The sequence below is a fragment of the Chiloscyllium punctatum genome, chromosome 42 (assembly GCF_047496795.1).
Source record: "Chiloscyllium punctatum isolate Juve2018m chromosome 42, sChiPun1.3, whole genome shotgun sequence".
Taxonomy (NCBI): Eukaryota; Metazoa; Chordata; class Chondrichthyes; order Orectolobiformes; family Hemiscylliidae; genus Chiloscyllium; species Chiloscyllium punctatum.
The window spans coordinates 8,279,110-8,294,944 of NC_092780.1; the positions used below are offsets into that span (position 1 = coordinate 8,279,110).

At 41.8% G+C, this 15,835-nt stretch overlaps 1 protein-coding gene across 1 annotated transcript in view; it reads left to right on the plus strand.

Moving 5' to 3' along the window:
* The first annotated feature begins 7,229 nt into the window (after nucleotides 1-7,229).
* Nucleotides 7,230-15,835, plus strand: part of LOC140465706 (LIM and SH3 domain protein 1-like) — a 154,398-nt gene continuing 145,792 nt past the window's right edge. Inside the window, exon 1 of the mRNA XM_072561358.1 lies at nucleotides 7,230-7,522. Coding sequence (XP_072417459.1) covers nucleotides 7,454-7,522 — 69 coding nt within the window. The 5' untranslated portion in view covers nucleotides 7,230-7,453. The remainder of the gene's footprint in view (nucleotides 7,523-15,835) is intronic.

Genomic DNA, 15,835 nt, shown 5'->3' on the forward strand with positions numbered 1-15,835 from the left:
ACTTTCTTCTGTCTAAGGCACTGCGTATAACACACAAGTAGACAGCACTGCCCAAGTAACCATACTTTGTGTATGAATACATTTTAGCAAATTATTCAAATATGGGGACGTTGCAGCATGGATTTACTTTGTCCTCAACAGATGTTCACGTATTGCCTTTTGAAAGTGGTCAGTAACTATGTAGCTACTGAGCAGTAATTTTAGATGTTTTGGCAGCATTGTGGCTCTGCAGCAGCACCCAGACTGACGAGTCAAAGATCAAGGGTTAAAGGTCTGCTCTAAACTTTATTCTAGGTTCACCGGTCATTGATGCACTCATTCTTTCAGACATAGTTAAAAATCACACAACACCAGGTTATAGTCCAACAGGTTTATTTGGAAGCTCTAGCTTTTGGAGTGCTGCTCCTTCATCAGGTAGCTGTGAAACAGGATCATAAGGCACAGAATTTATAGCAAAAGATTACAGTGTCATGCAACTGAAACATTTCAATATATCGTTTCAGTTTCAATGACACTGTAATCTTTTGCTATAAATTCTGTGTCTTATGGTCCTGCTCCACAGCTACCTGATGAAGGAGCAGTGCTCCAAAAGCTAGTGCTTCCAAATAAACCTATTGGACTATAATCTGGTGTTGTGTGGTTTTTAACTTTGTCCACCCCAGTCCAACACTGGCTCCTTCACATTGTGTCTTTCAGAGGTTTGCCATTGCTGGCTCTCTCAGGAACTCCTAAAATTTTACACATCACCATTTGAAGAACAAAGGTGTTTTCCTGGTGTCCCGGCTAATGCTTATCCCTCAACTAACGATAGTGATATAATGTCTGATGATTTATCTCCTTGCTGTGGACATCATAGTCACTTACATTTCAGAAGTATCATCTTTCAGTGACTGTAAAGTTCTATGGAGCATCTGAGCTGAGGTGCTGTTGAAAGTGGGTGCATTTTTAAACCACTAGTTAAAACTAATAGGTTGAACCCTATGTGAAAGCAGCTTATGGAAATTTGAAGGGAAAGATTTTCAGTAATGCTGCGAATTTTGCCAAGTGACTTTCTCCATTTAAATTCAGTTTCCTTGTACCTATTAATTTGCATTATCTCAGGATGGTGTATTTATACATCTTGATGATCTAATTTAGGATTTATCTATTAACTAGGAAAGGTAAAAGGTACAATGCAAATGCAAATGCAAATGCAAACACTTTCTCCTCCTGTTCTCGGGTAACTGCAGCGTCTCAGGAATGTTCAATATTAGATGATTAACTAATTAACTAATTAACATATCATAATGAAAAAAATGCCTAAGATAGACAATGAGTTCATAATTTCTGCAAAAGTGTCAGTCACATGGTAAAACTGCCAGAATAATATTTTCACTTTACCACTTTTCAGTTGATATAACCCTGTCCTCGAAGCCAAGTCCTATTTGTGTTTACAAGAACAAAATACTGTTGATGCAGGAACTCTGAAAAAAAAACAGAAGTTGCTAGAAATACTCAGCATCTGTGGACAGTTAATTAATGTTTCAGGTCTGTGATGTGTTGAGCAATTCCCAGAATTTGCTGTTCATACTTATAATTTAAACTTTATTTCATTATTTTTATTAAAAACTCCTTAGGCCAGTTTTTAGCATAAATGCCTTATCCTCGATAAATTCCAAATCAGAATGTGACAACCTGTTAAATTCCAGAAAACTGAGGCTGCAGAAGAGGAACATTCAGCTTAACTTGAGAAGTTGAAGTGGTAAAGTTCACAACTGAAAACTTCATGGACTTCTTCCACACAGTTTGGTGCAGTGTTTTTAACATAAGGCCTAGCATGATGAATTTAAACAGTTCACTAAAATTGTATTTGCTGTCACCTGAGGTTCAATAGGTAGCACGATCACTTCAAAGTCAGAAACTGATAGGACCAAGAAGTTTGAATGCAACATCTAGGCTAAGACTGCAGTGACAGTACTGAGGTGGTGCTGCATTGTCAGAGGTGCCTTATTACATACGAGACATTAAATTCAAACCATGTCTTCATTTAGATTAGATTTGATTCCCTACACTGTGGAAACAGGCCCTTCGGCTCAACCAATCCACACTAACCCTCAGAAGAGTAACCCACCCAGACCCATTCCCCTACATTTACCCCTTCACCTAACACTATGGGCAATTTAGCATGACCAATTCACCTAACCTGCACATCTTTGGACTGTGAGAGGAAACCGGAGCATTCAGAGGAAACCCACGCAGACACAGGGAAATAGCACCTTACACAGCCTCAGATTTCCCAGTTTCGTTCATGGCCAATAAAGGATTTTTCAATAGAGTCGCTGCTGGGTCAAAAGCCTGGAATTCCCCCGAAGTGCATGGGGATCAAAAAACAGCACCTTTACTGCAGAGGTTCAAGGCAGCTTGTCACCACCTTCTCAATGTCAATTAGGGATGAGCATTAAAATGCTGACTGGCCATGACACCCGCATGCCATGAATGAATATAAAAATTACATGATTATGCTATTTGTGGCAGTTTGCTGTGCAGTGAGATCATGGACTGAAATTTTTTTGAAGTGATTTTGTTTGAGGGACAAATATTGGTTCAGGATATGGGATGGGGAGGCTATGGGTGGGTGATTCTTCTGCTCTTCCTTGGGTAGTGTCCTGGGATCTTTAACATCCACCTGATAGGGCAGATAGAGCCTCCCCTTCCTGGAGCTCTCCATCTCCATTAATGACGACTTGACACCGACATTTTTTACAAACCCACCGACTCCCACATCTACCTGGATTACACCTCTTCCCATCCTACCTCCTGCAAAAATGCCATCCCGTATTCCCAATTCCTCCGCCTCCGCCGTATCTGCTCCCAGGAGGACCAGTTCCACCACAGAACACACCAGATGGCCTCCTTCTTTAGAGACTGCAATTTCCCTTCCCACGTGGTTAAAGATGCCCTCCAACGTATCTCGTCCACATCCTGCACCTCCGCCCTCAGACCCCACCCCTCCAACCGTAACAAGGACAGAACGCCCCTGGTGCTCACCTTCCACCCTACCAACCTTCGTATAAACCAAATCATCTGCCGACATTTCCGCCACCTCCAAAAAGACCCTACCACTAGGGGTATATTTCCCTCCCCACCCCTTTCCACCTTCCGCAAAGACCGTTCCCTCCGTGACTACCTGGTCAGGTCCACGCCCCCATACAACCCCCCCCCACCGTCCAGGCACCTTCCCCTGCCACCGCAGGAATTGCAAAACCTGCGCCCACACCTCCTCCCTCCCCTCTATCCAAGGCCCTAAAGGAGATTTCCACATCCATCAAAGTTTTACCTGCATATCCACTAATATCATTTATTGTATCCGTTGCTCCCGATGTGGTCTCCTCTACATTGGGGAGACTGGACGCCTCCTAGCAGAGTGCTTTAAGAAACATCTCTGGGACACCCACACCAATCAACCACACCGCCCTGTGGCCCAACATTTCAACTCCCCCTCCCACTCTGCTGAAGACATGAAGGTCCTGGGCCTCCTTCACCGCCGCTCCCTCATCACCAGACACCTGGAGGAAGAACACCTCATCTTCCGCCTTGGAACATTTCAAACCCAGGGCATTAATGTGGACTTCAACAGTTTCCTCATTTCCCCTTCCCCCACCTCACCCCAGTTCCAAACTTCCAGCTCAGCATTATCCCCATGACTTGTCCGACCTGCCTTTCTTCTTTTCCACCTATCCACTCCACCCTATCCCCTGACCTATCACCTTCATCCCCTCCCCCACTCTCTGCTACTTTCTCCCCATCCCCACCCTCCTCTCATTTATCTCTCCACCCTTCAGGCATGCCTGAAACGTCGATTTTCCTGCTCCTCGGATGCTGCTTGAACTGCTGTGCTTTTCCAGCACCACTCTAATCTAGACTCTGGTTTCCAGCATCTGCAGTCATTGTTTTTACTTAGTCAATCTAGACTTTGGTTTAACATCTCAATCTATAGCATGCGTGCTTCACATTATTGTACTCACTTATGGCAGCAATGAGAATATTAGCCCTGAAGACTGCTGTCCTTGCCCAATGCTCTGGACTATGATTTGCAGTGTATCGATATTATGGCTTGAAGAGGTGTATTTTGTCCTGGCTTTTTTATGGAGAGGTTGAGTGTGCTGAGCAATCTGTCCCAAGCCAATAAACAGCTTATGAGGTCTTGGGCTTTTAAAATAAATTGGAACAGTAGGAGCAGCCTGAATGGGTGGAGTCAGGCTCCCACAGAACCAGGGTTTTAGTTTAGCTTTTAACAGTTTTTGAAGCTGCCATACATTTCTCTCTGCTGTAGCAAAATGTGTGAGTTTTCTCTCTCTCTCTGCCAGAATCTTTTCTTGATGTTTTTTCCTTCTGGACTGGAAAAACATTGCATTTGAGACAATATATTTTACTGAATTTACTTTTACCAAGTAAAAGTTTATAGAATGTTTATAGAATGTTACTATATTGGAACAGCTACTGTTTTGTAGTTAAATAATTAATTATTCTGTTAAGTTTTCCAATAGAGTTACAGTTATATCAATTCTTCTTTCTTTGTACTTTAACTGTAGAGTAAGATTAAAGTATGCTTTGCTTAAAGCTGAGTAGTGTAACCAATCAAATTACATCTGGAACACAGCACTTTATACTTGCCTTTAAATTAGAAAATGTTAGGATCTACACTATGTCCTTGATTTACTCGAAGGAGGTTTGGTCTGGTCCATAACAGAAGCCAGGCCCTTTCAGACAATTAGAGTGCAAGGATGGTGATGTGTGTGGGGCATCAAAACTGATTTATAAAATCTGGACCATATCCTCTGTTTCTGTGCTGTAGACTTGCTGTAATTTGGTTTAGTCTCTGGTATCAGTGTTGGTTTATCAATGCGCCTTGTTAAATTTGACTGATGGGAGATTGGGGTTGCCAGTTCCAATTGCAGTCTGGTCAAAAAAAACCTTTTTTCCCTCCATCTCTATATTTCTGTCCCCACCAAGTGGTCTTTTCTCAACTCTCATTCTGGAGACAACAACCAAAATGCTAAAAAGACACCGACCATTGTCTTGCTACCCTTGGTTTAAAATGGTGACAACTTGTCCATCAAGATGAATTGAATTGAATTGAATTTATTGCCAATGTGTACTGAGGCACAGTGAAAAGCTTTGTCTTGCAAGCGATACAGGCAGATCACAGAGTTAAATAGCATAGATAAGTAAATAATAGGTAAACAGTGGCAAAAACAAAAACACAGGTACAGGTGAATGTTAAGAGTTTGTGAGTCCATTCAGTATTCTAACAACAGTAGGGTATAAACTGTTTTGAAACTGGCTGGTGCATGTGTTCAGGCTTCTGTACCTTCTCACCGATAGTAGAGGTTGTAGAAAAGCATTGCCAGGTTGGGATGGGTCTTTGAGAATGTTGGCGGCCTTTCCTTGACAGTGGGCCTGGTAGATGGATTCTATAGATGGGAGATTGGCCTTTGTGATTGTCTGGGCTGAGTTCACCACTCTCTGTAACCATCTCCAATCTTGAATGGTACAGTTGCCATACCAGGTAGTGATGCATTCCAGACAGAACGCTCTCGATGGCGCACCTATAAAAGTTGGCAAGGGTATTCGCCGTCATGCCAAATTTCCTCAGCTGCCTGAGGAAGAAGAGACATTATTGGACCTTTGTAACCAGTGTGTCCGCATGAAGAGTCCAAGTAAGCTTGTTGTGGATGACCACTACCAGGAGCTTGACACTCTCCCCACTCATTGCACCTTGGTGTTGTTAATGTGTAGGGGGAGCATGAGTAACATCCCACTGACAGTCAATAATGAGTTCCTTGGTTTTGCCAGCATTGAGAGCTAGGTTGTTCTCAGTGCATCATTTTTCCAGGTCTTCCACCTCCCGTCTGTAGTCTGTTTCATCGCCATCTGAGATTCGACTGACTGTGGTGGTGTCATTAGCAAACTTGTAAATGGCGTTAGTCTGGTATTTGGGACATAGTTATGGGAACACAGTAAGTACGGTAGGGGGCTGCCTACGCAACCCTGGGGGGCTCCAGTGTTGAGTGTTAGTGAGGATGAAATTTTGTCCCCAATTTTCACTGATTGTGGCCTGTGGATCAGGAAACTGAGGATCCAGTTGCAGAGAGTGGGGCTTAGTCTGAGATCACTAAGTTTAGTAATCAGCCTCGAGGGGATAATAGTGTTGAAGGCTGAACTGTAGTCAATGAGTAGGATTCTTATGTAACTGTTGTAGGCGTCATAATGGTCTAGGGAGGAGTGAAGGGCAAGTGATATGGCATCTGACATAGATCTGTTTGTCCGATAGGCAAATTGGAGTGGGTGAAGAGTAGTGGGGAGGCTGGAGTTGATTCATGCCATAGCCATCCTTTCAAAACACTTCATGACCACCAAGGTTAGGGCCACTGGGCGATAGTTATTGAGACATGTTGTACAGGTCTTCTGAGGCACAGGGATGATGTTGGTCCTCTTGAAACAGGCAGCGACAGTATCCTGCTGCAGGGAGAGGTTGAAGATGATGAGAAGATGCATCAAGCTTTGAGTCCAACACCTTCATGATGAAGCAGAGAAAATCCTACACTCTGGGTCGCACTGCATGGTATATCCTGCTCTGTGTGTTCAAAATCTGTTCAATTTAAGACACACTAGAGAGCCATAGACAACATCGTTCACAACTGACCACAAATTAGTCAAAACGTTCGAGTTCATTGTCCACTCTCTTCTGGGTTGCTTCCGCAGCTTTGCCCCAGAGATGTAGCTACAGTTCCAGAAAAATGCAGGCGAACTCCTTGAAGGTCAGACAGCTCACTCCTTGTGCATTTCTAGGTGTTAGTGAACGTGCCCAACCCGACTGGGGGCGGGGGGGAAGAAATCACATCACGAATAAGACCTTCTCAATTCTCCCCCACTCCCCCCCCCCCGATTAATTTTCCTTTAAAATGATCTAGTGTAGCCTTCTAGTACTTGTACTTGCAAACATGGCAACGATCTTTAATGCAGTTAAATAAATAAATATGCTGTGTACCTCAAACAGACGCCATACACAATCCTGGTACAATTCTATCTCTCTCGCTTGTTTCAAGCGATTACTAAAGCCCTCATTGAGGTTAATGATTACATACATTCGTGCTGAACAGAAGTCCCGGTTTCAAATTACTCTTTTTGGCTTCTGGGGACGTGCACGCCTTCATCAACGTGCGCGCTTACATACAGCCCCCACCCCCACTGTCTCCCTCAACCCAACCCCTTGGTGGACGTGTGATTTTCTCTGAGCGCGCTCTCAGGGGCCCCTCCTGTTTATTCCCTGGTCAGATCCAAGAGCGAGAGACGAGAAGAGCTTAACAGAAAGGGGAAGGAGGACGGAACATATTCTACGGAGATTGTAGACAACGAATTGCGTGCAGCTAGAAATCGAGAGACAACAAGGGAAACAAAATCGGCTTCCAAAATGAATCCATCTTGCGCCAGATGTAAAAAGATTGTCTACCCGACTGAAAAAGTCAACTGCCTGGACAAGGTGAGCTGGAAGCGGCACGATGCTTGAAGGGCTCTTCCCAGTCAGTTACATTGTAACTCGTCAATTACATTGTTGCCAATTGTAACTCGTTCGTTACACTGTTGCAAAACCCTATCTCGATTTCCGCTTCTTTTTCTTCGATTTGCTACATTTTGTAACATTCGCCGTTGAAGGCGCCGGAAGTATCACTCTCCCTTCAACCACTGAACCTATATTTCTCTTTAGTTCGACCCAGGGAAACGACTTATTCAGATTTTTAAAATGAGTTTATTTTTCTTTGAGTTTTTCTTTTAGCAGAAACTCATGCTGGCTGCGCGCATTGCTGATTTTTCAAATTTTGCCGTGCTCGTTTTTCTCTAAAGGCTTCAACCTTAGTTAACAGTTTTAGAAATAAATCATTTAGTGACTGTGTTGGACTTCAACTTCCAGGAAACAAAATCAAGGTAGTTCAGTGGTAAGGTTTTGGAAAATTATGTAATTTATAGGAGGTGAGGTTTTAAAGGGCGTGGATTGATTGATCATACCCTACTTTCAGAACTGAATCTGGAGCTGTTTTATGGGCTGATTTTCTTTTGTCTGGGGACTGTTGTATTTTCATGATATCCCAATCTTATGACTAAGCAGCAGGCTTATTGCTCACTCCTGACCCCTGCTCCAAAAAGTACTTTTAAAAGCAATTTTCAAAACGGCCATTGAATTTTCTTGCTATTCACCCGACCACCCACCTCCAGAAGTTTTCCCTTGGCTAGATTAAGAATCAAGAAACTTTTGATCATCCCTTGTAACACCTGTAGTGATATTGTTATTGGACAGTATATACAAAAATAGCATGTTATATTTTTTAAAAGAAGTGTGGTGTTTTTGACGGTTCCTTTAAAAATGAAGTGCAATGCTGATTGAGAAAAATAAATTCTTCTGACTTGGATTACAAGGGAAAAACCTGTAAACACCAATGAATGGAAATAACTAATTTTACTAAGTCCCCTCACCCCATCAGATCAATGTTGTTGGTGCCTGGGGTCAATCAGTTCAGGAATATTCCACTGATGTGTATGTGCTGCACACTGATGTGTATCAGTATGCTGACCAACTATGGAAATGAATACAAAAGCAAAATACTGTGGTTGCTGGAAACCTGAAATAAAATGCTAGAAATAGCTTGTCTACTTCTTGATGAACGACTATCATCTTGATCTGTTCATGCTGTTTCCCTATCCACTATGCTGCTGACCCACTGAGCATTCCTAGCTGATTTACACGTGGATCATTACAACTGAACGCGACCCAGCAGAGATCAGTGAAGGCATCTGGGGAGTCAGTCCTTTAATTGAATTCCCCCATTTTCCTACACAAATGTTTGAGATCATGTGGCCTGTTGTAGCAGTCATCCTCACTGAGCTCAACTAATTGACACATGAAGTAAATCTGATGTCTTCCTGCTGACATGGCTCATTAACCACATTCTGTATTTACTCGCAGCGCCATTGTGGGAAGTGTTGTAACTTCTCTTGACAATAGCGTGAGGTATATAACTATGCAACTTTAAAATACTAGCTTTCCTAATTAGCTTCTCAAACTGATGGCTTTGGTGATTCTGACCTTGGACTGCCAGATTTGATTGGGCTAGACTTTGTGGTCAACGGTAAAGCTATCATCCGAGCTGCTGATCCTGAGGTGAACTGCTCAAAGATAGTGTGGACTTTCCTTTTTCCATCATCCATTTTAATGTGGGGCCAATAAAAGTGATGTCAGCAAGTGTGGGACACAGCCAACTACATTGAGGTACTTTGAGATAACAAGCCAGGAAGTTAAAAATATTCACCTTTAAATTTTAGATGGGGACACTTGCATTTATGTAGCACCTTTCTTGGCTGCTGTATGTCTCAACATGCTTCAGAGCCAACTTTTGACGGGACCTTTTGTGGTCACTGTCATGTCAGAAAAGAGAGAGCCAATTTTCATGCAAACAATCCCACAAGTAGCGAAGAAATCATGACCAGATACTTTTGTTTCTGTGATACTGGTTGAGAGAGAAATATTGGCTTGGACCTTGGGTGTAGCAGCTATACAAATCTTTGAGAGAGGATTTTATTTTATTCTCAGTTGAGGGCTCCAGTTCGCTATCTGTCCCAAAGATCTGAGTGTACAGCGTTTTCTTAATACAGCATTGGCTGTCACTGTGTTTTTTGTATTTCTGTCTTTGGTGAGAATTGAACTCTCAATGTTGTGACTTGAGTGTGCATTTGTTGCAGACTGAGTCACGGCTGACAAATTAATTGGATTTAGAAGTAAAATATCAATATAAACTTCAAATCATGTTATAAATATGTGAAAGGTTAAATATAATAGAGAAATTAAAATTTTATAAGTGTAAAATTAATTTTATAGAAGCAGGTGAGGGTTCTTTTGCAGTAATTATGAAGTTAATATGCTATGCCATGAAACAGCCAGGTACACTTCATTCAACAAGGTGTAACTTTTTTTCCAGGGTTTAAACAATGAGACTAACCGTGTAGCACTCAAAGTTCACATCTGTTGAGAGATTTTGAAGGAAAAAATGCTGGAAAGTAAAGGTTCATTGCCAATGAGTCTGGGAGAAAGTGAGGACTGCAGATGCTGGAGATCAGAGTCGAAGAGTGTGGTGCTGGAAAAGCACAGCCGGTCAGGCAACATCAGAGGAGCAGGAGAATTGATGTTTCGAGCATCAGCCCTCCATCAGGAAGGGCTGACGAAAGGCTTATGCTCAATGTTGATTCTCTTGATCCTTGGATGCTGCTTGACCTCCTGTGTTTCTCCTCCATCACACTCTTCGACATTGAGTCTGGGCTTAGATTGTGATGTGCCAACTCCAATCCAAACTGCCTACTTCAAAAAAAAAATCTGCCCTTGTATATTATGGATGATGTCTTGGACATGGTTGTGGAGAATGATTTGTCTTGAGATTCGTATCCTGGTGTGAGATTACCCTCCAAGTTACAAGTAAGAACTTTTGCTGGAATTTGGCAGGCAAAGAATTTTATGTATTTAGTGCCTTGCCTGGCCTTGAGGGTAATGAACTTCTTGAAAAGTTGCCACTGTTCTGTGCGAGGGAAAACCTGAGAGCCAATGCATGCACAGTAAGATCCCATAAACAGGAACGCTGTTGAATGTTGTTTTAAGGATAAATATTGGGCAGGAAGCCGAGTCCCGCCACCTCCTTGCAAATTATCCCAAAGCACTATTTTGAAATAAACTGAAAACTAGGAGGACTTTGGTTTGACTTTCGCCTGAATGAGGTCTCTTTTGACAATGCAGTGTTCCTTCAGTACTGCATTGACATATTAGTCTTATGTATATGGGATCTGAATGATGTTTGACAGCGTGAACATCTGACATTGTGCTGCCGCTGATCCATTGCTGGAATATTGTTGTACAACAGGCAGAAACATGTTGTGAATATGTAGGTACTAGTGGATGTCAGATTGCAGCAGAGAATAAAGCCATGGTTTTGATTCTGTGCCCAGGAAACTTGATTAGAATGCTCGCATGCTCCAGTTCATAAAATTCTTATGCTGTGGAAAGAGGCTCTTCGGCTTAACAAGCCCACACCGACCCTCCAAAGAATAACCCACCAGGACCCATTGCCCCTACCCTATATTTACCCCTGACTAATATACCTAACCTATACATCACTGAACGCTTTTGGCAATTTAGCTAATTCACCTTAGCTGCACTTCTTTGGATTGTGTGAGGAAACCGGAGCACCCAGAGGAAACCCACGCAGACATGGGCAGAATGTACAAACTCCACATAGACAGTTGCCCGAGGCTGGAATCGAACCTGGCTCCCTGGCATTGTGAGGTAGCAGTGTTAACCACTGGGTCACCGTGCTGTTATTCTTATCACCAAAACATGAAGTGTGCTATGGGCTTCAGACAGCATTTTACGTTGGAACATAGGACATAGGAGCAAGAGTAGACATTTCGAGCCAATTTTGACCTTCAATTGTTGTGTCCTCAACTCTACTCTCCTTTGTTACTATAACCCTGAAGAAAAGCAACATTCCAGTCAGGTCTTGCTCAGCATGTTCTGTTATCTCAACTTTTATAGATGTTTTAATTAACCTGTTCAGACACATTATGACACATCTCTGGGATGTGAAGCCAGGTTTTCTGGTCTAGAGGTTCAGACACTAGCACTGTGCTAAAAGGGCCCTTTGTATTCTTAGGATTTCTTTCACACTCTTTCTCTCAAGGTTTCGTAACTTGTGATGGATTATAGCTACTACTAGACCTCCGGAGCATCAGCAAATTGGTTTTTGGTGTGTTATCAGCTATTTGCCTCCAAGAGTAATGTCTTCAGCCAATTTTCAAGGAAACGCACTTTTTGCAATAGAATTATCGAGTGATTTGTAATTTTTTTTAACAACCTCAGGATGCCACACAACACTTTACAGGGGGTTTCTAATTTATAAATGTCTGATTCAAAAACACTTAAGATCCTGTATTAATGAACAGCTCCATTTATGATGTCCCACGTTGTGTTCCAACTTGCATACAAATCAACTTGCAAAGGAACTCAAACAGAGCCCATTCCCAACCCGGGGACTGTCTGTTCAGTGAATGATACACTTTTATTAAGTGTAGTCACTGTTGCAATGTAGGAAAGGCAGCTACAGATTAGTGCACAGCAGGCCCCTGAAGAAAGCAATGTGATAATGACCACATCATCCCATTGAACAGCACACTGGAGAACTCCCTGCTCTTAATGACTCAATGTATCACATGAAAGGTAGCATTCTGGTCGGACAATCCCTCAATGTAGCATTAAAATGCCACTCTGCATTATGAGTTGAAATCTATGGAATGGAACTTGAACCCATTGCCTTACTGACTCAGCAGAAAGAAATACAAGTAAGAAGCCTGGCTAATTTTCTTTTATCCCCTTACTCATTATTGGGTCTCAGCTGTCACTATGTGTAACACTCCTGTCTCTGTGTCAAACAATGTGGGTCCCTTACTCATCTGATTGCTTGATAGCATTGAGTTGGCTGTAATGAGGCTTTTACACCAGCATACTTCGTAAGAGATTGTTGCATTGCTAATGAGAATGTAAAGATGCCAGTGTCCATTCCTAAAAGCAATGGCTAATTCTCGACAAGCATCAATCTTCAACCAATGTCACAAAAGTCAAATGAACTGGTCATTTGTGTTGATGTCTGAAATGGTTGTCTGATTTGTGCATTTAACACTTTCAAATTATTAATTACACGTGTATATGATGCTAAATGGTGCAGTAGACTGAATGGCTAATTCTGCTTCTGGATCTTATGATCTGTGTGAAACCATTGAAGGAGAGGCAGTGATGGTACTGTCACTGCAATCCAGGACCCCAGCCCAGTACTCTGGGGACATCTGTTTGAATCCCCCATTTCTGGTGGAATTTGAATTCAAAAAGGAAAAACCTGGAATAAAAAGCTGGTCTATTGGTGCCCACATAACCACTGGATTGTCATTAAAAACCCAACTTCAGGGAAGGAAATCTGCCATCATAACTTGGTCCTACTTTACATGTGAGTGGGATTTCAGACCCCAGCAATATGGTTGACTTTTAACTGCCCTCTGGGCAATTAGGGGTGGGTAGTAAATGCTCTTCTAGTGGGCGCTGCCCACACAACATAAATGTTGTTAGTGAGTCAATATTTAAAAAGTCACTCGAATATAAAGATGTCATAAACCAATTGAAGGTGAAGTATGAACATGGTATTGTAGCTTTTAAGCATGTGCAGCAAGTAATTAAGGCAAATGGAATTGTCTTACGAGGAGGTTAGAGTTTTTAAAAGTTGTGAAATCATGTTACAACTGTACAGGGTATTGTGAGACCGAGCATGGACTACTATATGAAGTTTTGATCTCTGTATGTTGAAAAGGATAGTGGCTTTGGAGGTGTAGATTCACTAGGCTGATTCTAGAACAGCTAAACAGGTTTATTCTGTGTTTATTAGTATTTAGAGGAAAGCGTTATTGATCTTATTGAAACATACAGGATTGTAAGGAGGCTTGACAGAAGTAGATGTTGAGATTTTTCAATTGGGGGACGTGGTTTTACTGAATAGAGGTGCATTCATTTTCTAGTTGAGATGTCTGTGAATGCCTGGAATTCTCTACTCCAGGTATTTGTGAAAGCGAGAGGAGTTTGTTGAACTTTAAAATATTAGGGAATTAAGGAACTGGCATTTCTCAAAAAAAAGAGTTGAGGCCTGGGACAGATAAGCCATAATTTTATAGAAAGGCCACACAGACTCAAAAGGCTGAATGGCCGAGTCTTCCTCTTTTTTTTTAAAAAAACTTATTTTCATGATCAATCTGTTCAGAAGCGCTATTACACACCTCTGGGGCAGGTGGGGCTTGAACCCAGGCCCCTCAATCCAGGGGGTATGGACACTACCACTGCACCACAAGAGGGCCCCTCTTTCTGTTATTTCAAACAGCTACTGTGGTGCAGGCTGGAAGGGCAGAATGGGCTACTCCTGCACCTATTGTCTACTTAAACCTGTGCATGTTTGCTCACCATGGTGACTTGATGTAATGAATATCAAAATCTCAACCAGTATTATTAACAGACTTATCTGGTCATGATTACAATGTTGTTTTGAAATCATTCTCTGCCCAAATGAGCTGACAATTTCCTACGTGTAGCAATGAATACAATTCAAAATTAATTCCCTGTCAGGAAAGCACTTTGTGATGTTCCCTCATCATGAAAGCTGATTTGGAAGTGCAACTTTTAGTTTTTGCTTTAAATTGTGTTACAGAAAAGGTTTGCCAGATAATTATTTCTCATGTAAAACGCATCCTCTGTTCTCAAGCAGTTAGTTATTGAAGTGAGGGCCTACCACATGCTGCTGTAATTGCAATTCAGAATTTGTGTGGACAGTAATTTAACAGAAAGTCATACACAAATTGGAGGGTTAGGTAGTGGCCTGATTAGCTTCGTGGCAATTACTCCAGCTAAATGAATTGAAATCAGACAGGGAAAAATCTTGGTTATCTTGGGGTCCTTCCAACCCCATAGTTAGTTAGATGAAGGTGTTCCATGAGTTGTGTTTGAGTCATGATTGGCTGAAGTTGTGAGGTCCCTGCAAAATCCCCTTTCCCTCCAGAACAGACTCTGTAGCACAGTCTGGGGTACTAGGAGCTGAAAATAAATAGCAGGTGTTTGTGTAAATTACCACAAGCTATCTTTAAGTTAGCTACTTATTAAGACATCTAACAGACAATCAAATACTGACACAATTATTTACATTTTATTGCGTGTAGCAACCAAAATGAGACATCTCCAGTAAACAGATTAAGCTTCACAATTCAACTTGGCCACTACCCTATTTAATGCTGGCATTTAGCTATGATTCAAACTAATAGTGTCTGTGTCTCAATGTGTCCACGGTCTGATCAATGAGCAGTGTTGTTCTCTGAAGTTCTGTTCCCAAGGAATCCTGCAGTTGAATTCTTACACAATTTTTCATCCTTCAAGTTTGAGGTGTGACATTATTGATGATCCTTTTAAATTCTTACATCCAAAATATTGCAAGTCTGCAGCTTACCAACCTATCAGAAGTAGCTACCTTGTTTCTTTTTACATTTTGGCATTGACTGTCTTTTTGAAGACACAGCTTTCTTCTAATTAACTCCTTAAATTCTTCTGCAGGGCAGTCAGTTATTCTTGTGGCATAAAGCAGCCATTTCTCAAACAATTGTTAAAACAGTTTTCTTCATGTAGCTTCAACTTCTTTTCCTAGACTTGGCTAATTACTTTCAATTCCTGTATAAATTTGTCCTTGTCCCTTTTTAATAGTTTATTCCAGACAGAATTATTGCATCTCTCAATCCATGAACAGTTATTAAAATTCTCTGTCCTTTAGCCCTATAGAATAATCAATGCCATTCATGCAAAGTGAGCTTGACAATAGATCCATGCTCAAAATGTTCAGTAATGAATGGACCCCAGGTCTGCATTGGGCATGGATCTATTATCAGACTGACTTAGTATGAATGGCATTGATTATTCGATAGGGCTGAAGGACTGAGAATTGGGCAGTAATGTGAATTATTTCCACAGGTAAGAATTTGATCCTCACTGAATGGGGGGGAAAAACACACAACTGTTGATGAAGAAATTTCTCCTCATATCTCAGTCCTAAATGGTCGTGACCCCTGGTCCTGTACTCCCTAATCATCAGGAAGATCCTTGTCATTCCTTAGTGCTTCACAGTCAATGAATTACTTTGTGTTGTTATTGTTCTAATTCTTTTATGTATTCGTGGGCATTGCTGGC